Source organism: Homalodisca vitripennis, chromosome 6 (assembly GCF_021130785.1).
Source record: "Homalodisca vitripennis isolate AUS2020 chromosome 6, UT_GWSS_2.1, whole genome shotgun sequence".
Classification (NCBI taxonomy): domain Eukaryota; kingdom Metazoa; phylum Arthropoda; class Insecta; order Hemiptera; family Cicadellidae; genus Homalodisca; species Homalodisca vitripennis.
This window is the reverse complement of record NC_060212.1, coordinates 63,844,314-63,871,165: the sequence shown is the minus strand read 5'-3', so window position 1 is coordinate 63,871,165 and position 26,852 is coordinate 63,844,314. Positions and strand designations below refer to the sequence as shown.

Below are 26,852 nucleotides of genomic sequence, written 5' to 3'. Positions count from 1 at the left end.
CTCCAGAGTCACAACCTAACGACAAGTTGAGCCTCGTAACTAGTAACTCACAACATATTTCACAAAAGTATTTGTAAAGAACTGTACCACTACACTCAGAGGGGGTTCAATTTTTGGATTGTGTATACCTTCCAGTTAAACTTACACTGTGCAGGCAAACCTTATGGAAGTTCAAGGATAACACATCCCTACTGCAAATGTTGAGATATTGGAGAGTATAAGGGTATATCGATAGGTATAGTCTACTGTGGGAGGTGGACTGTTGGACTTTGTGGGGCCTCCTATGTGTTAAAGTAATTGACTAGCCTGAACATAAGGATGTGCCACCCCTCTTTGAATGGAGAGTTTGGTACAGAGCTGGCTTCCCCTTGCAAGAAGATTTGACTCAGATTAATACCAAACGTCCTTCCTCATGCTACTTAACAGGAGGCGGTCCTACCCCCAACCTTACCCTTACTGAATATCCTGTCACTCCAGAAGGCAAACACAAAGGTCTTTTAGGGCTAAGTGAAATCTTGACCTAAGAAAACAAAACAAAAAATACTATTCCACTACATAAAGTATAAAGGTAATCGTATAGAATTTTTACTGCAACACATCCTGTTAAAGCAAAGGACTCATGAAACCTGTAACTAGAATAACAGGTTGGTTGGTAAGGCAGACCTATTGTGACCTGTATTCTGTAGTTCAGTTTTAATGATTAGCGTTTTGTTTTTTATTAAGTGTATGTTTTAGAGTTAGTGAAGTTGACACACAACATGGTAGTTAAGATTCCTGTCTGAGGTATGTCACAATGCTCTGGTATGTTTAAAAAAAAATTTAATCTAGTTTGTAATTATATGTTGATTAGTTATTTACTTGAAGATGATGTGATCAGATTACAGATCTCGAAACGTTTGTTACTAATTTTTTTGTATCACTGAACGATGGCAAGGGTAAATTAATTTATGGGTTGATTGATTTATAAATCACTAAACTAACTCAATAAAGTACAATTTCCTCACTTGCTGATAGAACACATCTTAATTATTATTATTATTATTATTATAACCAAGTGTATTCGATATACTTCTTCTCTACCAGCAAGTGACATGTTAAATCAGTTTAATATGTTATATCCAGGGAACTACACTGGGCGAATTTCTTATCTGAAAACCCCCTTACTTCTCTTGCTCATATTATGCAAGAAATTTCCCTCCTGACATGGAAGTTTAGCTGTGGCCAGCAGTTTAAAGAGCCACTTGATACGTCAGATAAGCCTGTGAGGAGGTGGTTTCAGTATGCCATAGGCTTGATGGAATAATATTAGACATGAATTGACGTAGGACACAGTGAACTAACAGAGTTACTGAGTCTCACTGGTGTTGAGAGTGGCCATGAATGAGATGGTGGTCTCCAGCTTGTACGAAGGCAGATTGCGGTAGAGGTGTGCCATAGGCTTGGCTAAATATTGTGAGATTGCTAGCATATTAGACATGAATGAAGTAGGACACAGTGAACTAACAGTGTTACCTGAGTCTCACTGGTGTTGAGGGTGGCCATGAACAAGACGGTGGTCTCCAGCTTGTAGGAAGGCAGGTTGCGGTAGAGGTGTGCCATGGCTTGGTTAAATATTGTGAGATTGCTAGCATATTAGACATAAAATGAAGTAGGACACAGTGAACTAACAGTGTTACCTGAGTCTCACTGGTGTTGAGGTGTGGCCATGAACGAGACGGTGGTCTCCAGCTTGTAGGATGGCAGGTTGCGGTAGAGGTGTGCCATAGGCTTGGCTAAATATTGTGAGATTGCTAGCATATTAGACATAAATGAAGTAGGACACAGTGAACTAACAGAGTTACCTGACTCTCACTGTGTTGAGAGTGGCCATGAATAAGATGGTGGTCTCCAGTTTTGTAGGAGGGCAGGTTGCGGTAGAGGTGTGCCATAGGCTTGGCTAAATATTGTGAGATTGCTAGCATAATTAGACATAAATGAAGTAGGACACAGTGAACTAACAGTGTTACCTGAGTCTCACTGGTGTTGAGAGTGGCCTTGGAACGAGACGGTGGTCTCCAGCTTGTAGGAGGACAGGTTGCGGTAGAGGTGTGCGACTAAACATCAGCATGTTAACAACGTTGGGTCGCATCAGATCACGTGGAGTCACAGAGTAACCAAGTCTGATCTTGTCCCACGCACTTTGTCAGGCACACTGTGTTGTGGTAGGCCTGAACAGTGCTAATCTTGCAAACACTAATTTTGATAATTAATATAGATGAATAACATAATCACTCTAAAAAGAGTGGTGTAAAGTACACCACCGCATTTTCAGGTAGGCGCTGCATGTCAAAGGGCACAACCCGGGGAGATGAAAAATGTTAATAAAATTCATAAAATGCAGTCAAATTTTCACCACGTCAATGAAAAATACAACGAATATTACTATTTTTATTATAATGATATATAAAACTTTCATATAACTCACGAGTAAATGAAAGACCTTACTTGTTAAATAAGCAATAACAGCAAATAAATTAGCACGTGTACTGCAGACCGCAATGTGTGTGCTGAATTGTTTAATGTTGTGACGACCAATATATTCATTATTCCTTCTTGGTTCCTTCTGAAAACATCAGTCATGACATTAAGTGTTTATTGGTCATAAACGAATCTAGACATTACTCGTTATGTTTACTGAACATCTCAAAAATGGTAATTGAATTAATATGACTGTGACGGCTTTTAAAGATAAGCTTTGACTGTGCTACTTCTTAACAGATGATATATAATAATTGTTAATTAGAATTTTTTTTATTGAAATTAAAAGCAATGTCTGAAAAGCCTATAGGTGCTGAGTACAGAAAGCAAAGGATTCAAGATTCAAGATTTTATTCATCATTAAACATACAGTGATGCAATAGATTTCGTCGTCAGTCGTAATATAACACATTTTACTTTATCATTGTTTGTTGAATTCTGTTTGTAACTACTATATTTCAGTGAAAATTAAAATAAATATAGAATAACATAATAATAAATAGTTACAACACTTATATACACTACACTGTAATAGTTTTAACATTAAAAACATAAATTATTAATAGATTTAGAAACATACTATATAATCACTATATTTAAGTGAAAACTAAAAACAAACATATAACATTATAAATTAGTTATAAACACTATAAAACTACATATTAATTCTTTAACATTAAAAACATAAATTATTAATAGACTAAAAGACATATATTTACAAATAAATAATTAGACAACAGTTAACAACATTAAAAAACACATAAACTAATAAAATTTAAAAAACAATGTCAACAATGAATAGCCTATATACATTACATCAACATTTATAAAAATACATACATTTAATTATCTAATCTGAATTCAGCTTCCAATTCAAAATTAGTAGAAGATGTCCTTAAATTTACTATAATCAGTCATCAACCTTGTAGAAAACTTGTTCCTTTAACCATTTTTTTTAAGCAATATTTGGAATTTATTAATAGTGACAGTGTGAGCGGATTGTGGCAATTTTGTTAAATAATCTATTTCTCATGCAAAATATGCTGTTATTTGTTTTTGTAAGTCTAGCAGGTAGTAAATCTAAGGCATAGTTATTTCTGTGTTATAATTATGTATATCAGATCTAATTTTATATTTATGCAAATTTTCTTTTACGTTTATTAGACAGAAATATAAAAATATATATATATATATATATATATATATATATATATATATATATATATATATATATAAACATGGGAGTGTCATTTATTTTTTAATTCTTTAAAAATGGGGAAAGCAAGATTCACGATTGTCCAGTCCTTTTATGATCCGTATAGCATATTTTTGCCATCTTAAAAAAACTTGTTCCATATAAGTACTATTTCCCCATAAAGCAACACCATATACAATCTGAGAGTGAAAAAAGCGTAATACGCATTGATCAACATATCACTACTAACACACAGTTTAAGTTTTCTTAGTAAATAAGTGATTTTAGATAGCTTTTTGCAAAGGTATTGTATATGTACATCCCATTTCAAACTGCTGTCTAAGTATAGGCCAAGTAGTTTAATAGACTCTGCTTCAGTTAATTTTAGTTAGTGAAAACATAATTGATTCTGTCTTTTTATTATTTATATTTAAATGATTTGTTTTAAACCAGCTCTCTGCAATATTCATTGATACATTTCTGATCCATTTTCAATTTTTCCATGTCTTTTCCATTCCAAAACTAAAGTAGTATCGTTCTGCGTATAATACTGATTTGCATGGTATATTACCTGGAAAATCATTTATTGCAATTAAAAATAGGAATGGTCCCAAGACAGATCCCTGGGGAACACCAGATTTAATTAACTGAAAATTAGATCCATCATTATTTTGATATACCATTTGTTTCCTGTTACACAAGTAGGATGTCATTAAGCCAAGTTCCTTACCCCCCAAAACCATAACATTGCAATTTTTTCAATAATATTTCATGAGAGAACACAATCAAAAGGTTTGGTCAGGTCAATCAGAGTAGCACATGTCAATATTTTATCTTCAAAAACCGTTCAAAACATAATTAACAACACATTCAACGGCCTTAATTGTATTCAAGCCTGGTATAAAACCAAACTGTTCAACACAAAGCAAATTATTATTTACAAAGAAATTATATAATTGATCTTTAATACATGCTTCAAAAACTTTACTTATTACGGGGATTAATATTGGTCTGTAACTTGATGGTTCAGACTTTGTTCCTTTCTTATAGATTGGTATTACCTTTGTAAATTTTAACACATCTGGGAACACACCTTCAGTTAAAGCTCTATTGAACAAGAAAACTAATGGCTTAATTATAAAATCAATGATTTTCTTTGATTATTCTATTTGAAAACCCATATATGTCTTCACTATTAGATGTGCTAAAATTACTGACAATCTTTTTTTACTTGTTGTTCAGTTATTGCATGCCAGAAAAATGTTTTCTTTTGCATTATTAGATTGTTACTATGTAAGTATTGATTTACAAGTAAGGTTGCTCCCATGACATCAATAGGTTTGTTAATGTTAATTTCTGTTGGTGCATTAATAAAGTAGTCATTAAAATCGTTTGACTTGATTGGGACACTCAAGATTTCTACTGTTTCCACCAGATTCTACTCTAACTACCTTCCATGCTGCTTTGCACTTGTTTTTAGGAAGAAGCAGGATGAAAAAGAAACATAAGAAAATCAATTTGTTTTTAAAATTGTATGTATCTATAAGTAAAAACAATGAAAATGTAGGGGGAGAAAATAAACTTTCGGTTTTGTTAGTTGATATAGTGAAATAAGTTTCAACCTATTTACCATCAAGACTGAAAATGAAAAATCATCACCGACCCAACCTGAACTCACAAATAATGAACCAGACGTGAGTCTAGACATTAAGATAAATAAAAAAGTATCATAGTTGTATTGTAGACATTGATCAAAACAATTATTTTGGTATTATTTATACATAATGAGAGCAAAATGTACCCCAACGAGGCAGTAGAGTATGTATAGAAGGATACGGGTAGGTTGGAAGACGTGGGGGGGGGGGTTACTAGAGCAGAAAGGAAGGGCACATTTCAATACGCTGCGGGGGCGCCACTCTGTCCAGCTACGCCACTGCTTTCACATATAACATAAGTGACAATTTGACATCTGTATTACCTGACTGACAGTGGTGGGCTGGGTAAACATGGCCTGGAAGTGAAGGGGTGATAGAAAGGGACAGTAAGCTGCTGTGACTGTGGCTAGAACCAGTCCATCTTCCAGATCTGAATCCAGGTTGGTGACAGTTCTGGGCCTGGAAGGCTGTTGCGAATTTTATGAATGGATTAGTAAATATATTATCAGTACTGCATGTTATAATAATAAGTACAGCAATGGGATTAAATTATTTTACCCAATTTCTTGCTTAAATATGTTTTATATTGGCAACAAATCTTTTCCTCACATTAGAGAAGTAAAATTGTTACAGCAAACTGCAAAGAAATTAATGAAACCACCTAACAGACCTTTTCCAATTCTCTTTGCAATACCATAATATTCCTCCATAATCATATTATTTTCATTAGCAATTTTTCACACTACAAGTCCTTATTGCATCATAAGGAGTATACTATTTTTGGAGATCGTGTGTAATAATCCCGTTGAGTTTTAATTTCACCCACCCCATGTTTAGATGAAAAAACTTTTAAATTAAAATTGGTAATAATTTTCTAGGTTACCCCTAAAGGGTAACCTAGGGGTAATATATGTAAATGTTGCCACAGGCAACAATCAAGCCCGAATTTTACTCTTAACAAGTTTTATCTTAAAACTTGTTTAATTTATAATCAGTATTTAATTTCGGTGGACCATTGATCTGTAACATATAAGCATCTTTAAGTTGTCTGTTATTTCTAATTTTATGGTTAAAAAAAACTTTCGTTTCTTATGACCTGTTATTGTTTAGTAAATTAAAGGGAACGTTTTGTTTGAATAGTATATAAAAAATAATTAACTGTCTTTCATTGAAAAACACTATTCTAATTTTAATGTTGCAATAGTTTTTGATAGTTTTCTCACTAAAAATTATCAGTTTTATTTTTTTAGCTTCTACGTACTTGCTTCTAAGAAACTGCTAAATAAAAGGCTTATTTGCTAGATGTGGGATATTAACAAAAAATGTTGTCTATACCGTGCATCATAAGGAGTATACTAGATTTGCCAAGATCTTCCTGTCTCGTCAACCACATAACACCATTAGGAAATACATCACATCCATAGGTGTATTCAGGGAGGTGTTTTGGGGGTTGTAACCCCCCTCCCATTGATACATACATTCAACATATATTTTATTTTACTACTATTATATTATGTTATATATTTTTATTATTATATTGTTTTATGTTAAACTAATAGTATACTTGTGTCAACCATGTATCATAGTTCTGTATTGTTTTTATTTTTTTTATATTTTATCTATTTGAACTAACATATAGTAAAATACAAGCCTCGTGCTTAGTAATTGTTCGGAAATATGAGTCCCATCTGCAAACCATAGGGATTGGCAAATATAATACAGTCACTGTCGCTCTAGTACTTCTATCCTGCAATTCAATCAAAAGAGACAGCGAGTAATATTCATGAACACCTACCAGTCATCTCTTTAAATGGCTAATTTGTAATAGTCTTAAAATAGTTCTTATCACTTTTATTGTTGGTGCTACTCGTGTATTATTGACTTTTATTAGTAATGAATACCAATAGTGGTAGTGGTAACCAAATAAAAAGTACAAATCCTTTAGTTTGCTGATTTTACTATTTTAAAATATTTTATTTCTTAAAAGTGATTAAACTTCACTTGCTGACACTGTTACACTTCTCGGCATTGTTTCAACCAAAATTGTCTAGGACATTTACAAAATTAGTTGCTTATCAAAACTTATTTTATTGTTCACCTACCTATAAAAATAAAATAATTAATTTTAAACCCTTTGGCGGTGGACTTCTGATATATCACAATAACCCATGTAATTTATTTTATAACACATTTTAATATAGTTAAACAAATTTAGTTAAATTTAAATCCACAATCAAAGTAAAGAAATATTATGGGTGAAGTTTGTATTTTTACGTTTTATCTTACATACTAGAAGAAAATTGTTTGCTTACATCAATTCCATGAATTAAAAAATAAATAAATAATAATAACAAATATTATAAGTAAATGTTAAGCTCATATTAAAATAAACTAGAGAATTTCATGAAAACAGTAAACAGTGACAGCTTTGTCAACAAATACAAAAAATGGAGGATTTGTGAAGAGATTACGATGCAACCCAGATTGAGATGAACATCTAGTACTGCAGTACAGTAATGAGCTTAAGTAATGTATACTGTACTATAGTAACACACTATAGATTTTACGTTATGCAGATATTCATTTTCTCAATTTTTTAAACTCTGGTTAAATCAAAATTGACCTCAATCTATCAAGGTTAAAATTTCAAATTTTAGGGTTAGGATAGCTTTGATAATCTTAAAATCAGTTAGGGAAATTAATTAGCTAAAAATGTATTGTTTGAAGAATGAGGAAGACATACAAAAAAAGGTTGTAATTTTTAAGAGTGGTAGCTGGATTATTTAAGAGACGCTGAAAGCATTCCAAAAAAATTCAGGTAGCTGGATTTTGTAGAAGTAAAAATGAATGAAAATATATTAATACTCAGACAATTTTAAATTTAGATTGAATCCAGTGAGTTTTAAAACTGGCCTGTTTACTTAAATAAAACTTTTAAATTAAAATTTGTTTTTTAGGTTATCAGAGATAGTGATAACCTAGACACGCATGTAGACACGTTGCACACAGGCAACAATCAAGCCCGAATTTTACTCTAACAAGTTTTATCTTAAAACTTGTTTAATTTATAATCAGTATTTAATTTCGGTGGACCATTGATCTGTAACATATAAGCATCTTGAAGTTGTCTGTTATTTCTAATTTTATGGTTAAAAAAAACTTTTGTTTCTTATGACCTGTTATTGTTTATTAAATTAAAGGGAACATTTTGTTTGAATAGTATATAAAAAATAATTAACTGTCTTTCATTGAAAACACTATTCTAATTTTAATGTTGCAATAGTTTTTGATAGTTTTCTCACTAAAAATTATCAGTTTTATTTTTTTAGCTTCTACGTACTTGCTTCTAAGAAACTGCTAAATAAAAGGCTTATTTGCTATGTGGGATATTAACAAAAATGTTGTCTATACCGTGCCTCCCCTGTCAGATCTCAGATTATGTCTATAATAGTTTGTCTAAGACTGTAACCAAAAAGAATATCTAATGTGGCATTAGAGTCTTATGATTAGTACGATGACATTAAAATCACCAACAAACAAAATAGATTTATTTTTGTCGATTTATATTCGTGTACCAATAAATTCACATTTGTATTAATTATTGCAATAGTTATTAACCGATCGCTATAACGTGTTTCTGTCACATTTTGTGTACAAACATGTGTAAGAAACCCAAAAGTTAGATAGCCAAAATGTGCTTTCTAAATAATATTTAACTTAAGGTTTATATATTGTACGTGTAAATTTGTTTGTTTCCAAGTGTCTGCCGTGTCTACATACATTGCACGCAATGGACATCAATTGCTCATCAGTGGTAAAAAAAACACAAAATTACTAATTTCATGTATCGAAATTTGTGTAGTTGTACATATACACAGTAAATCTGAAAAAATACATGTCGATGCAAAAATACAATTCAGTTTTAACAGAATTTCTGTTCTGTTAAATTTTTTTAGCTTCTACGTACTTGCTTCTAAGAAACTGCTAAATAAAAGGCTTATTTGCTATGTGGGATATTAACAAAAATGTTGTCTATACCGTGCCTCCCCTGTCAGATCTCAGATTAATGTCTATAATAGTTTGTCTAAGACTGTAACCAAAAAGAATATCTAATGTGGCATTAGAGTCTTATGATTAGTACGATGACATTAAAATCACCAACAAACAAAATAGATTTATTTTTGTCGATTTATATTCGTGTACCAATAAATTCACATTTGTATTAATTATTGCAATAGTTATTAACCGATCGCTATAACGTGTTTCTGTCACATTTTGTGTACAAACATGTGTAAGAAACCCAAAAGTTAGATAGCCAAAATGTGCTTTCTAAATAATATTTAACTTAAGGTTTTATATATTGTACGTGTAAATTTGTTTGTTTCCAAGTGTCTGCCGTGTCTACATGCATTGCACGCAATGGACATCAATTGCTCATCAGTGGTAAAAAAACACAAAAATTACTAATTTCATGTATCGAAATTTGTGTAGTTGTACATATACACAGTAAATCTGAAAAAAATACATGTCAATGCAAAAATACAATTCAGTTTTTAACAGAATTTCTGTTCTGTTAAATTTTTTTAGCTTCTACGTACTTGCTTCTAAGAAACTGCTAAATAAAAGGCTTATTTGCTATGTGGGATATTAACAAAAATGTTGTCTATACCGTGCCTCCCCTGTCAGATCTCAGATTAATGTCTATAATAGTTTGTCTAAGACTGTAACCAAAAAGAATATCTAATGTGGCATTAGAGTCTTATGACTAGTACGATGACATTAAAATCACCAACAAACAAAATAGATTTATTTTTGTCGATTTATATTCGTGTACCAATAAATTCACATTTGTATTAATTATTGCAATAGTTATTAACCGATCGCTATAACGTGTTTCTGTCACATTTTGTGTACAAACATGTGTAAGAAACCCAAAAGTTAGATAGCCAAAATGTGCTTTCTAAATAATATTTAACTTAAGGTTTATATATTGTACGTGTAAATTTGTTTGTTTCCAAGTGTCTGCCGTGTCTACATGCATTGCACGCAATGGACATCAATTGCTCATCAGTGGTAAAAAAACACAAAATTACTAATTTCATGTATCGAAATTTGTGTAGTTGTACATATACACAGTAAATATATCCTCTGAAAAAATACATGTCGATTTATATCCCAACATCTTTTTATCAGGGATGGTATGGCTTGAAATTAATAAACATTTTTTAAGTAATACAAATCCACAATCATATTTTAAAGTAAAATATATATGTAACCTGGAAGCCCATTTTAGGATGTACAAATTATATGTAAAAATTGGAGGATGTGTGTTGTAGTTCGTAAGATATTGCTGTTTTCCCGAGCCTCTGTTATTTTCTTGATAGCATCATTTTCTCTAAATTCTTTTGTATTATCGGGCAGTCTGCATAATATTATGTTATAGCCGTTTTTGTACAACATAAAATAAGAATGATATGTTCTCGGATGGCTGTGAAATTTGTTATATTATTAGTATTTAATACATTCTAGAGGGGTGCTCTCATACCCCACCTTAACTTGGAGCCATGAAAAATTTGCAGTCCCCTCCATTTGGTCATCCTAGATATGCCTATGACCACATCTGCCAAAATTTCTGTGTTGTCAGCGTTCTAACATCTATAATAAAATCAGATCTGGTATAGTTTTACCAGATTTGCTATGATTTCTTTAAAATTTGACAGTAATGAATTCATAAATCAACGAAAATTGAAATTTTGTTATTATTAATAACAAAGCGCACAGTTCATTAAAAGTTTTCTTGCAATATGTCAATTATGGATTTTATATAAATGTTATGTTTTATAGAGTCTAGGACATTGAGGAGACTAGGACAGTAATTTAGAATTTATCTAGATGCACCCATAAATGTAGTTATGTTATTTTTCATCATATTGTAATAAGATATTAATTCATGAAACTAAATGTTTATTATTATGTTAGTTGTAATAGCTTAAGTGAATACTCACAGTTATATGATTTGAAAAAAGAACTGGTATCAAATTAAAAATTAAAATGTATTGTTTTTTGTTACCTTAAAAGGTTAGTTGTTATCAGCAAAGTAGCACAACTATCACATGATCTGGCCCATAACAAAGTATATGTATCTTGTTACCTTATCAGGCCAGACTATAGGTCGCTGAATGTTGTAGTGATGAGTCAGCCAGCTCATCAGCACATCCTCTCATCTCCGAGCCATGGTCTTGTATGGCCCTATAACTAGTACATGGTCTGACACATAACAAAGCGTATGTTGTTACCTTATCAGGCCAGACTATAGGTCGCTGAGTGTTGTAGTGATGAGTCAGCCAGCTCATCAGCACATCCTCTCATCTCCGAGCCATGGTCTTGTATGGCCCTATAACTAGTACATGGTCTGACACATAACAAAGCGTATGTTGTTACCTTATCAGGCCAGACTATAAGTCGCTGAGTGTTGTAGTGATGAGTCAGCCAGCTCATCAGCACATCCTCTCATCTCCGAGCCATGGTCTTGTATGGCCCTATAACTAGTACATGGTCTGACACATAACAAAGGATATGTTGTTACCTTATCAGGCCAGACTATAAGTCGCTGAGTGTTGTAGTGATGAGTCAGCCAGCTCATCAGCACATCCTCCGGTCTCCCATACTTGGTCTTGTGTGGCACCTCACTGACTGCCGCCTCTTGATCCAACATTCCCACCTTCCTGTCAACACATGTAGGTACTTGTATCTTGATTTCACAACCACAGCACTACTATACAACACTTACAATTTCAGGTTAGGACACTCGAGCTCTGGACAGTTCAAGATGGGAGGGACCTTGTGATTTTCATCATTGCCATATCATCATAGATCTCTCAAAATATCAGGTTGGGGCCTTGTTTGTGTCCCCATGGTTTTAATGATTACTATGCCACCATGGAGCTGTGGATAGTTCAAGATAGGAGGGATCTTAAGTTTTTTTCCATTGTCATATCATTATAGATCTCTGGAAATTCAAGGTTGGGACGTCATTTGTGTTCTCATGTCTTTTACTGTTATCATATCGCAATGAAACTCCTAACACTTCAAGATGGGAGGGACCTTGTAGTTTTCATCATTGCTATATCACCACAGATCTCTGGAAATTCCAGGTTGGGATCTCATTTGTGTTCTTATGGTTTTCATTGTTATCATATTACAATAAAGCTCTGAACACTTCAAGATGGGAGGGACCTAGTGGTTTTCATCATTGCCATATCATTATAGATCTCTGGAAATTTCAGGTTGGGGCCTCATTTGTATTCTCATAGTTTTCATTGTTATCATATCACAATAAAGCTCTGAACAGTTCAAGATGGGAGGGACCTTGTGGCTTTCATCATTGCCATATCATCATAGATCTCTGGAAATTTCAGGTTGGGGCCTCATTTGTATTCTCATAGTTTTCATTGTTATCATATCACAATAAAGCTCTTAACAGTTCAAGATGGGAGGGACCTTGTGGCTTTCATCATTGCCATATCATCATAGATCTCTGGAAATTTCAGGTTGGGGCCTCATTTATGTTCTCATAGTTTTCACTGTTATTATATCACTATGGAGCTCTGAACAGTTCAAGATATGAGGGACCTTGTGGCTTTCATCATTGCCATATCATCATATATCTCTGGAAATTTCAGGTTGGGGCCTCATTTATGTTCTCATAGTTTTCACTGTTATTATATCACTATGGAGCTCTGAACAGTTCAAGATATGAGGGACCTTATGGTTTACTCCTAACCATAGGACCTAATTTGAACAGAAAACCAAAACTCTCATGGTTTTCAACACTTCCATACTATAACAAGACGTCTGGGCAGTTCACATGTGGGATCTGATTTTGTGTTCCAATAGTTCAATTGTGAGTGATGCAGTCAGTAGTATTATTTAACAAGCAAAACGTAATCACCACCATAATTTGTTGTTTTACAATCAATGTGACATTTAAAATTAAAAACCTAATTAAAAATTTAAAACCAATATGCATTTAAGAGCTTATCTACTAAAACTGCAAACCGCATTCACTCAAACTTAATTTGTTTGTTTCATTACATAATTTTATGATACTGAAAAACATGCACACACGTGTGCGCCCACACACACACACTCTCTCTCACCACGTAATTACTATCATCAGGACATTATATAAATTTATATTATAACTGTAGAATAATTATATTTATCCCACGTGCAACCTATGAGTTGCAAGGGAACTTTAGACAAATGTATTATGTGTTTTTTCCTGAATAATAAAAGATTATTTGAACTTGAACTCACACACACACAAATCCAAAATTATATTTTTGGATGTTGTGGGGATCATTACTGTATTACATTTCTTAGTCTAGATATAGAGGAGAGTGGATACAGTAACAGTTTGTTCAGCACTCACACTCCAACAGTTGGTCCAAGGATCAGAGTTCTGTAAATCTGCAGGAACAGGTCCAACCAACACTGAGTTGTAACACATTTGAACACCCCGATGCTCAGTAACTCATTGTTACACTCCTCCTTTTTGTCAGAACTCTAGAATTTTAACATTTTCAAGTATTAATAATGAATTACACTTTATTTTAAAGCCTGAACTCAATATAATGTGGATGGAAAATTTAATATAAAATACTTATGTTGGTGAGCAACAAAGGCCAACCCTTATATTTGCAAATATACTAGTTAGTTGTACTGTCTCTGATTTTTTGTTAATTTCATTTGATTCTTCTTTCCATTATACATTAGGGTGGCTCGAAAAAACCTTTTTTGGGAGTAATCAAATTCTAATAGCGCAAAAAACTTGCGCATAGACGTCATTTATTAACGAAGAAATATAAAATAAAATCATTTTCAAAATTTGAAATCGCGCAGAGGGCTTAAAGGTTACGAAAAAAATAAAAATTTTTTGGCAATTTTCGAAAACACGCAAAAATTCAAATTTTAATTTTTTTTGGGGTCTAATAGTTAAAAAAAGGGTTTAAATAGTGGCCTTAATAAATATAAATAAAATGTAGACTCATTCCTTTTAAACTGAAACCGCGCAAAAGGCCTGAAGTTGAGGCGGTTTTGTAAAAAAACGATCTTTCATGATTTTTAACGATTTTTAAATTTATGCCTCAATCTAAAAATTAGTAAGTTAATATTTTAATAGACTGAAAACCATTCAAAAATTGTTCTCCCAACACGGAAAAACATACTTTCCGAACAGATAATCCTAAAACTGTATTCGCGCAAGAGGCCGAAAGTAAAGGTACTAGTTAGCTTCTCCTCAAAAAACATACTCCCCTTCCCCTTGGACGGATAGACTCGCCCAGGCTACGGGGGGACACGCGGAGCGGTCAGTTGCAAATCATCCGCGTTACTGCTAGTGCTTACGTTGTTGTTGCAATCAAACAGTGATGTGATGAACATTGTGATAAAGTGTTTTTATATGTTGTAATTTTGAAAATGGCATGTCCAAACGCTCCCCGTGTCACAAGACAGACTATTGCGTGCCCTATCATCGGTGTGTGCCAAAGAACTAAGTGGATTGTCGCTGCCAACATACGAGGACATCCTGCTCTGTTGCTTTGATGAGAAGTATAAACGTTCTTTGTTATTTAGCCCTAATAATAAGAAAAGAATTAGGATTTTTAGCAATTGCCGATTGTGTAGCTACTCAAGTAGTTGGAATTTACAACAAGGCCACAATTCCAACAGTCACACACACTCGTGTGGTCCAATTGATCCAATCATATTACAACTCTTATATTGCATTAAAAAAAAATCTTATAACCGAGACTGTGAAAAAGATTTTTACAAGAACAAAATTTTAGACTTTCATTACAGAATGCAAAAAGCAAACTTTTTGATATTGCTGCGTGTAAATGCAAAATAACTTTGAATTGCACATGTTGGTACTGTTCATCTGTAAGGGCAACTGTCCTTTGAGTGTAGCCTGTAAATGTGATAAAACTAGAAGAATTCCAGACATTGAGTTGAAATTTATGTATGATCAAAGAACAACCAGAATTATGGCTATTGGTAGTTTAGATGTACAAGAAAAACAACTGAATTAAGAAAGAGAGAAGAACACAATTGTTGTCTCAAGAATCGCAAACTACTTTTGAGCCTAGTACTCCCAGTACAAGCAAAGGTGCTGTAAGTGGTTGCAGTAATGAAAAAAAGAAAATTAAGAAAAATTTACCAGATGTGGGAGTGTGATGTAGGGGTTTGTTGGCCTTCTTCGTCTACACAAATGCGTTCAACGTTGACAACAACATCCTTGATGAGTGACAGGTTTGGGGTGTCGGACAGAGCCACCGCAGCAATAGCTACTGGTGTCTTGCACGATTTGGGAATAATATGTGATGAAAACATGGCAAAAGTAATAGACAGAAATAAAATAAGAAGAGAGAAAGAGAAGATTCGAAAAGTAATTACGGAAGAAGACAAACCAGATGAAAGAAGTAAACGCAATCTATTTTGACGGAAGAAAAGACAAAACTATAACTCAGGAGGAAGATTGGATCGAAAATGTACCGGAGGACTATAAAAGAGGAACATGTCAGTGTGATAAGTGAGCCTGGTGGTAAATACATTGACCATGTAACACCAAAAAAACGGGACCGGGAATGGAATTGCAGACAGTATTTGGGGAACACTTAGAAAGTAAGGGATTTGATATGAGTGCAGTGGAGGCCGTCGGATGTGATGGAACAGCCACAAACACTGGATGGAGAAATGGTGTTATACACAAAATAGAACTTAAGTGTCGCCGTTCGTTGCAATGGTTTATATGTTTGCTACATTTTAATGAGTTGCCATATAGGCATTTATTTGAACACTTGGATGGAACTACAACAGGGCCAGCTTCATTTAGTGGTCCAATCGGAAAACAACTCCCTGGCTGTGAGAAACTTCCTGTTGTAGATTTTTGAGCCGATACAATCAGAAGTAATTGATATTACTAAATCCAATCTGAGTTAAATATCAGCAGTACCTCTTAGACATTGTAAGAGCAGTCAAAACACAGGAATCTGTAATCCAAACTTGGCTGCTAATAGGATCTTGGACCCATCAGTCACTCTCGTTGGCTTACCTGTGCTAACCGGGTTTTAAGATTGTAATGTCTCCCAAACTAGTCCAAACAATTGAGTTACAGACTCTTGCAAATTACATAGTGAAGACATATGCGCCTGTGTGGTTTGATATAAAGAAAAAAACTGGACTGTGAAAGATGGACCGAAGCATATTTTGAAGGTAGTCAAATCAACCAGATATCTGCCAGAAAGTATCAAGAATATCATTGATTCCAGTGATTCAAAGGAACGCATTCTTCTGTCACCCTGAAATATCATGTTGGCTATGATAATGGATAAGAACCCAAAACATTAGAGAACTCGGATACAGGAGGATCCTAAAAATCCAGAAATTAACCATTAGCCGAAGGATTTGTTAGAGACTTCATCATACCTTCAATCTCAATTTTAGTGCAAAACAACTATACCGAACTAATTGATTGGTCTACCTGTAAGTTAACACCACCGCCACTTCTGTCTAAGATGTCAACTGAACATATTGCTTCTTTATTGAAAGAAAAGGCCTTACCGGAGTTTAACTACCTCAAGTTCCCATGCCACACCCAGGCAGTTGAGAGGTGTGTAAAACTGGTTACAGAATCAGCAGAAAAAGTGTGCGGGCAAGAAAATCGAGATGGATATATTAGAGCTACCTTAAAATCAAGACAGCTGATGCCCACATTGATTTCAAGTCACAATTCAAAGGAGTTTCCATCTAAAAATAACCTTTTGCCTATCACAATAACATGCATAATGTAAAATATGATGTAATATGATGTGATTGGCTAATAAATTTATTTGATTATCACTTGCAAAGTGTCTTAATACAAACCTAAATATAATATGTTATGCAAAAACACACGTTAAATATTGAAAATCACAAAAATTATCATAATCATGAAAGATCGTTTTTTTACAAAACCGCCTCAACTTCAGGCCTTTTTGCGCGGGTTTCAGTTTAAAAGGAATGAGTCTACATTTTATTTATATTTATTAAGGCCACTATTTAAACCCTTTTTTAAACTATTAGACCCCAAAAAAATTAAAATTTGAATTTTTTGCGTGTTTTCGAAAATTGCCAAAATTTTTATTTTTTTCGTAATTTTAAGCCCTCTGCGCGATTTCAAATTTTGAAAATGATTTTTATTTTATATTTTTTCCTTAATAATGACGTCTATGCGCAAGTTTTTTGTGCTATTAGAATTTGATTACTCCAAAAAAGGTTTTTTTCGAGCCACCCTATTATACATATAGTTACTTTATTAAATAAAATACTAATTAGTATAAATACTATTATATATATATATATATATATATATATATATTTTTTTTTTTTTTGTGTGTGGGCTCTCTGCCCTAGTCCCTGTACGGATGACAAAAACATATGCCTTGGATATATAGATTTCACAGACATTCTACAGCAAAAGTGGGATTTACTTTGTCATTAGATAGTGATGTATTTTTCCTCAAAACTATTTAGAAAACAAACTCCGTACATTTTATGACATTTTCATACAAAAATATAAACTATCCAAATTGGCAACAGCATTATGTAGTCTAATTGAAATTTAAAAAAGTGAATAATGCAAATTGGTGTTCATGTATTTCGTAATAAGGATAAAAGAATCCAACAAAAACACAAGTATATAAAACACTAAACATTTTTTGTCGTTGCAGCCTTAATTCAAAACATTGCCAGTTCCAAAAATCAAATATATTCTGTGTTGTTGTAATACTGAATAACTGTATATTATGATTATGGAAACAACGAACACAGGCTATAGTCCAAACCTAATCAAGACAGGACAAAATTAGGTATTCACCCATAGTAAGAATGATGGAACAGCTTCCCAAGCAAAATTCCAAATAGCATCTACCATACACACTGTAGCATAACAAAATGACAATCAGGTGATCCATCACCCATCAGAATGGTAAATAATGTTATTCAATATTATGGGTACAAGTGCCATTGCATCATCATTTTCTTCTTTTAATATCCTATTCTCAAAATGAAATGATACCGATTTCTTGTATCACTGTACAATGGCAAATTCTGGGATAAAATACTTGACAATCCATTTCTCAATTTGTTATTGTTGATATAATATACATAGAAAACGTTATACAGGGTCATCGAAAAATAATGCCTAGATTTTAAATAACTGTCATAAAAAAAACTATTAAAGGTAATTTAAAGGTTGTAGTCTTAAAATGTGCGGAAAAAAATAAATTATTTTTCATACCTTAGTATGTTTCAATGTGAGCACCGTTCGTTGCCCTGCAGATATCAAGTCTGTAGTCAACTTCCTGCCACGTGCGTCCAATCATATCTCGCGTAACAGTTAAGATTGCGGAAGAAATTCGCTCCCGAAGATGGTCCAAATCCCGAATCTTTTCTACGTAAACTATATTTTTTATGTACCCCCAGAAAAAGAAATCCAAAGGGGTAAGATCAGGACTTCTAGGAGGCCATGAAATGGGGCCAATCCAACCGTTTGGGAAAGCGAGCGTTTAGTGCAGCGCGTACCTCGCGATGGTAGTGAGGTGGAGCCCCATCTTGCATAAAAATGATTCGCTGTCCAGTCTGTTGTTCGATATCGTCTAATTGGGGGAACACAAACAGTTCAAGCATGTCCAGGTAAACTAGGCCTGTAATGGTTTTTTCTACAAAAAAGAAAGGTCCAATAACTTATGAAATAACGCGCACCACACATTGAGTTTGGGAGAATCACACACATACTCGTGGATTTCGTTTGGCTGTTGAGATCCCCATACACGGCAATTGTGACGATTTACACATCCATTTATGTAAAACGTAGCTTCATCACTAAACAACACTCTCTTTAGAAAAATTTGGATTATCATAAATTTCATTTAACATAAAACTTGCAAATTCAGTTCATTTAGGGCGGTCGGTAGGTTTTATTTGCTGTTTTATCTGAATTTTATACGCATGAAGTCTTAGCCGTTTGTGCAGTACATTTTGTATTGTTGTTTTTGGAATGTTTAGTTGAAGACTTCGTTGAGCAATGGATTTTTTTGGGCTCCTAACACAAGATTGCCGGATACGCTCAAACATTCTCTTCTGATGTTCTTGGTCGTCCTGGTCTAGATTTTTTGCCGACGGTCCCTGTTTCCCCTAAACTGGTTAAACCATTCGAACGATAGCTTTGTTATCAGGTGCTGTTTGACCCGGATATGTTCTCCGAAAGAGCCGCTGTACACTAACAATTGACTTTGACTCCGCGTACCAAATCACGCACTCTGCTTTTTGTTGCACGGTCAACATCGTACTGAGCGGCGGCGGCGCGTCTGTGGCCGGCTGACCTTGACGATTGCGCAGCTTGTCTGCGCATCACAAAGACAGGGAAACACAAACAGACGAACTAAAAACAAAACTTGCGTTCACCAGTTATCGTCCAGTGAAAGAATTACTCATTTAACATGAAAGGTTTTGATGTTATAATTTTATTAAATCTAGGCATTATTTTTTGATGACACTGTAAATGCAATTAAATTTTGCAATAATAATTACTGTACACAAGAAAGGTTCTGACCTGCGAGTAAACGCAATAGTCGTCGTAGCTCATAAGGTACTTGGGCTCCACATGGTTGATTAAAGCTCCCTGGGCTTTCATAAAGTCAACCAACTGCTTGTAAGCAAAGTATACAAACATCACCTTGCCATTGGGGTCCTCAGGCTGTTTACTGAAACACAATAGTTATCGTAGCTCATAAGGTACTTGGGCTCCACATGGTTGATTAAAGCTCCCTGGGCTTTCATAAAGTCAACCAACTGCTTGTAAGCAAAGTATACAAACATCACCTTGCCATTGGGGTCCTCAGGCTGTTTGCTGAAACACAATAGTTATTGTAGCTCATAAGGTACTGGGGCTCTACGTGGTTGACCAGAGCTTCCTGGGCTTTCATAAAGTCCTTCAGCTGCTTGTAGGCTAAGTTACAAACATCACCTTACCATAAGGGTCCTCAGGCTGTTTGCTGAAACATAATGATTTTCGTATCTTATTAGGTATTTGGACTCCACTTGGTTGAGCAGAGCTCCCTGGGCTTTCATAAAGTCCTTCAGCTGCTTGTAGGCTAAGTTACAAACATCATCTTACCATAAGGGTCCTCAGGCTGTTTGCTGAAACATAATGGTTTTCGTAGTTTATTAGGTATTTGGGCTCCACATGGTTGAGCAGAGTTCCCTGATCTTTCATAAAGTCCACCAGCTGCTTGTATTCAAAGTATACAAACATCACCTTACTATTGGGATCCTCAGGCTGTTTGCTGAAACACAATGGTTGCTCATAAAGTACTTGTACTCCACGTCATTGAGCAGAGTTCCCTGGGCTTTCTAAATAATATTTAACTTGGCAAATAATCACAACAGTGGAATTGATGTTTGCACTGAGACAACAGACAACATAATGTCGATCAGACTACAGCACAATGTGCAGGTGTTCTATGAGTCAGTGATTATTTTTGCATGACCAGGGAGGGAGAGTGCAGTCTGGTCCGTAGTGAGTGAATATGTGCAGTGTACGCTCACATTGCATAACAATAGAACTATCACACTACAAGAGTGAACTACGGTGTACTGTAACTTACTAACTGTGCTTAGTATCGCAGTCCAACACATTTGTTGCATGAAGTACATTGCAACAGTCAGAAAACCTGTTTTAATAAACAATGTTGATAATTTTATAACAAAATAAACCCATTCTCATGTTTAAAACCGTATTTTTCTGTCATTCCGGCTAATCCAAACTGGGTTCAGTCCCAATTAGTTTTGATTAGTGGGGGGCTCCATTTTACTTTTATTTTTGTTATCTCAACTAATACTCTTAGGGGGTGTACCTTGCCCATAGATAAACCGCTTACAAAAAGACACTGGGCAATTTTAGTTCACGCAGTTTGCTAAATACCGCTCCGCTGCTGTGTACCTCTCCCAGACTCCCCACCACTGCTGGGCACTCGCCCGCTTGCTCTATCCCCTGACCGGGCCACTGCCACTTAGCGGCTAACCTCACACCAAAATGCAAGCTCCCTGGATACGTCTATGGCTGCATTAGTCTGTTCAATTAATATTTAACGCTTGTATAGGCCTACACCCAAAAATACAATATACTTATAGAATAGGTAAGAAGCTGCAGTGTAAACAAAATGGCGCGAATGAGACACAACCCACACAGCTGATAAAACTGAGATGAGGAGATACTTGTCCCACTCCCCATCATTGGAGGGAGGCCTCTCCTGCGCCTGGCTGCTCAGATATTTGCTTCTGCACAGGTTTTTTTGAGAGCGGTTCATCTATAGCTCTGCCGTTGTTTGAGTACAATAACATGTGTTATTTAGTACAAAGCAACATTTAATTCCCTAACCTAAACATATTGATAAAAACTAATTCAACAAATAAAACAAGACAATGTTTCCAATAAAAATATAGAAACTGAGAGGAACTATTAATAAGTTTGTATAATAGTATCAATGTAAATTTTATAATTATGTGGACAGAAGGAGCAATGTGCTTAACAGTTTACCCTCACCTAGGTCAAAAGATGTAATATACTAAACAATTTGTTCAGGTACAGACGGCGTAAGGGAAATGAGTGATAATGCTTTGACTTAATATTGGATTTACTGGACCTAGGTACCTAGCTGTGTACCATATAGTAGCATGACGATTTCTACTTTTTATTGTGGAAGTATGAAGTTGTCGAATAAAGTCAGCTGTTTATTAGTTTTAAATTTACACAACATAATATATTTTGATGAACATAACCAATTGAATGGATTAATTAATACAAGAAAATAAGATAAGCTAGAAATTGGAAAAGTTTATAAATGATAAAGCAAAGCATTTGCAAACCACACGTCGAATTACAATTTATTATGTATTACTGAAATAAGTAATCCTAAATAATAATTTGTGTGGAAACAAAGTGTAACAACCTAAATTATGTGTCGTGTATTTCATCACATTTTGAAATTATTTACATTATTATTTCACTTTATATTCTTTCATTAACATTATTTTACACTTACATCCTTACACAAAATTGGACATGCACGTTGAGAAATAGATACACCTGATAACGTAAGCTAGTGCTATTAAACTCACTCGAGAGGCGTGAAGTATCTGCGAACGTTCCTGCCACAGATTCGCTCCAATACGTCAAATACGTTTCTCATGGCTACCGGTGGGCTACGACCATACTCCTTCTTGGAGCTCTGTGCTAGAGTGGAGAAACAGTGGCTGCCCAGGACAGGGTAGTACGAACAGTTGAACACCTAGTGGTACCATACATGCGAATAAGGAGTATATTGTAAGTAATCAGCACAGATTCTGTCAATGGCCACAAATAGAATTAATCAACTATCTGTAAGTACCTGTTCATAGAACCACTGCTGTACTGCCTCACAGGTCTGGTGCATGTGAATTGCATACTCAGTCACTGTCACGTCTACAGGAAACAAAGGAAATGGCATCAGATCTCCCTCTACTACTGCTACAGAAGTCGCCACAACAGACTTTTCTAGGCATTTATCCTGCAACAAAATATCATTATCATTCACTGTAACATCCGCAGGAAACCTTCAGTTCTCCCTCTACTACTGCTACTGAAGCCACCACTACTGCTCTTCCAGAGATTTATCCTGCAATCAAATAGCATTATCAGTCCCTGTCACATCCACAGGAAACCTTCAGTTCTCCCTCTACTACTGCTACTGAAGCCACCACTACTGCTCTTCCAGAGATTTATCCTGCAATCAAATAGCATTATCAGTCCCTGTCACATCCACAGGAAACCTTCAGTTCTCCCTCTACTACTGCTACTGATTGCTCTCCCAGAGATTTATCCTGCAATCTAGCATTATCAGTCCCTGTCTCTTCAGTTATCCCTCTACGACTGATTACTGATCTTCCAGAGATTTATCCTGCAATCAAATAGCATTATCAGTCACATCCACAGGAAACTTTCAGTTCTCCCTCTACTACTGCTACTAAAGCCTACTGCTCACCAGAGATTTATCCTGCAATCAAATAGCATTATCAGTCCCTGTCACATCCACAGGAAACCTTCAGTTCTCCCTCTACTACTGCTACTGAAGCCACCACTACTGCTCTTCCAGAGATTTATCCTGCAATCAAATAGCATTATCAGTCACTGTCACGTCTACAGGAAACCATCAGATCTCCCTCTACTACTGCTACTGAAGTCACCACTACTGACCCTGAAATTTATTCTGCAAACAAATGCCAGTAAAATTCACTGTCACATCCACAAGAAACATAGAAAATGGCATCAGCTCTCACTCTATTACAACTACAAGGGTGGTCTGAAAAGTTTCCAACCTAACAAAGATACAAAACATCTTTCCTCAATTTTGTTATAATATTTTGACACTACATTAGTCAATCATGTAACTCTACACACTTCTCTCACCGATGCTGCCATATCTGTATCATCACTGTTACCAAAACATCAACACAAATTTCACCATTGAAATCAGCTATTCTTTCTGTTTGAAATGGTATATAAATAGTGGTGGTAGTGTTGATTTATGTACTATATGAACTGTCAAAACACGTGCATGTCAGATCGACATTATTATGTCAATTACCACTTGTAAAACGAATTAGAACGACATTATAATGTCGACTTCCAGTCCAAGAGTTAATATTTTCAATACGGCGTAAAGATAGTAGAGGTAAAGTTTCACAAAAAATTTCAACCGTTTATATCAATTTGTTTGACAGTTATTGCGTGTACAGACAGGCAGAAATCAGACTTGGTTCATAAAAAACTGGTGGGAGAGGCTTTGCTGAACACTCAGCCAATTAATAATTCTGAGGTAGAAAAATTGAGGTGCAGAGTATGAAGATCAAGATTTTATCGTTCATTTTACTTATATATTTACAATACAAATTTATCTATTATATGCACACTGTGTACCTTTTGAGTGAGAATTTCCTTCAGTATATTCTCTTAATTTCTATGATAACTTTTGCTATGAAAAAATTAATTTAATTAATTTTCTTATATTATGTACTCACACCTTGAAACAATCCTTTATATCCTTAAGCGTGAAGCGATTCACTCGATCATGGCATTGTCAAACGCACACTCAAATAAATAAAAAAATCAGTGTAGGCCCACACACACTAACACATGACACAAAATAAATGAATTAAAAGTTTGCCTGGGCGTGTCAACAAGGTTAAAATAGTTAAAAATAGTGTATGCCGCTTAATTGGCTGTACTGACATGTTTTTCTCCATATTTTTAATGGATCTAATGGATTGCATCACGCTTAAAGATATAATGGATTGCTTAAAGCTTTCAGTACATAATATACGATTTATATTCAGCCAGATCAAAATACAAATGTTAATTAATTTTGCACTGTTAAAAGCACATAGAAATTCTTATTTTTGTATATTTTGTATGTATACTACAGTTGACAGACAATAATGCTTATCTAAACAATTATTTACGTGTTAAAATTACCTTATCTCCAAAGTGATTGTAATTCGTAAAAAGTTACAGAACAATAATATTTTCTTCTGACCCACAAATTGTTTACATTTGTCTTGTACAGCAATCAAGTACTTGTACTTACGCACCTCTTTGACGTCTGATTGCAACGACAGCTCCACGATCTCAGACGCAATAGGATTAGAGAACTCTAAAGTTGAGTTTTGTTCCAGAGCCTGAAACATAGTGTCATAATTAAACAGCTAAGAACTTCAAGTTTGACTGTGAATAATGCAAATAATAAATATAAAATATTATACATTTAAGACTTTAAAGTTGCCAAAAAAACCTGAAAAGATACAAAGATTTTGCATCAACAACTGTTTTAGCTTCCTTTAAAAATTAGAAAAATTGTATAGTGCTACAGTATCTTTAAGTAAATTATTGTAATACTAATTCCTGCAACTAAAGTACTGGTTTTTCCTAGTGAACTTGTAGATTAATCTGTGGGGCTGCTAACTGATCATGGTTCAGTGGCGGATCCAGAGGAGGGGCCATGCCCCCCTCCAAAATTTTGAAAAAAGATGTTTTTCATAATCATAACCATAATTTTTATTGCCATTTATCACATTTTTATGGTAAAAAACAATCATTATCACATTGTAACCATAAAAAATCAAATTAACGTAACTTTATGAACTAAAATTTGAGTACAAGAATGTTTTTCCATAAGTTTTTACATTTTGTTGTATTAAAATGCAACATTTCCTGCTTTTGATAATGGTCAACTAAAAGCAGATGGCCCCCTCCAAAATTTGGTACTGGTTCTGCCCTTGTCATGGTTTCTAGTTGTATAATTGTGGTAAGTGCCTAATTTAGGTAAACTGTCCTTAGCTAGCCTTACTGATATGACAGTTTGCCTGATGTGTGGCCCACATTTATTATTTGGTTTAAATGATTGTCTGAAAATATTTGTTTCACTGATTCCTCATCTGTGAATTGAACACAATTCAAATAGCTTTTTGTAAATGACAATATAAGTACTTTATAAACTTCATCACACGTTACACCACTACACCAAAAGAAATATGGGTGTGAATATGAGAACAGTAAACCATTATTTAAAGTCTCCTGATTACAATATTTTAAATAATTTTAATGTGTATGGAACATATCTTCTTTTGGTTGACCTTTATGTACAATCCCACATTATGCTTTCATCTAATAACAAGTCCATAATTTTAAGTTTGATTGACTTTTTTGGACTAACCAAGGTATGATAAAAGCATTACAACAGCGCTGAACAAATGTGTAGTTTTCTAAGTCCAATATTGAAACGTAAACATAGATTATTCTAACAGATTAACTATTTTACACTGACATTTTGAACATTTTTCATATTAAATTGTTTTAATTCTTACTTCCAAGATTCAATTTATTGACTTTGAACTGATTGACTCAAAATGGCTGATTAAACATACTTACAGAGGCACGTGTGTTGTGCTGCACAGTTTTTGATGCAGGTGCCTGTTGGTAAAATAAAAGAAATGGTTTAAAAATTAAATCTTTAAAAGAAAGACATTTCTTAAGGTAAACATAACCTTCTGCAAGAATCGTTATTAAAATATATATATATATATATATATATATATATATATATATATAAAGTGGAAATGAAGTATATTCATGGCTTGTCATGTTATGTAACATTCAACAAGATTGATAAAAACTTATAATATTAATATTGTGGTTTTTTTTTCATTTTTATATGTGTGTTTTTCCAACTTCCAAATAATAAATCATTAAAATACAAGCCGTCTTCTTGTCTTTTGTGTAATAACAATGAATGTAACAAAGCCCTTCTTATACAATAATATTTTTAATCAAGCGTTAATGTTGCATTGGA

General features: G+C 34.2%; 1 protein-coding gene across 1 annotated transcript in view; it reads right to left on the bottom strand.

The window, feature by feature from the left end:
* Window positions 1-2,132: 2,132 nt before the first annotated feature.
* Window positions 2,133-26,852, bottom strand: part of LOC124365405 (cilia- and flagella-associated protein 47-like) — a 109,199-nt gene continuing 84,479 nt past the window's right edge. Inside the window, exons 26-34 of the mRNA XM_046821385.1 lie at window positions 26,432-26,473; window positions 25,096-25,182; window positions 22,857-23,015; window positions 22,588-22,757; window positions 20,021-20,171; window positions 13,802-13,935; window positions 11,954-12,092; window positions 5,691-5,834; window positions 2,133-2,207 (exon numbers count right to left, since the gene is read on the bottom strand). Coding sequence (XP_046677341.1) covers window positions 2,133-2,207; window positions 5,691-5,834; window positions 11,954-12,092; window positions 13,802-13,935; window positions 20,021-20,171; window positions 22,588-22,757; window positions 22,857-23,015; window positions 25,096-25,182; window positions 26,432-26,473 — 1,101 coding nt within the window. The remainder of the gene's footprint in view (window positions 2,208-5,690; window positions 5,835-11,953; window positions 12,093-13,801; window positions 13,936-20,020; window positions 20,172-22,587; window positions 22,758-22,856; window positions 23,016-25,095; window positions 25,183-26,431; window positions 26,474-26,852) is intronic.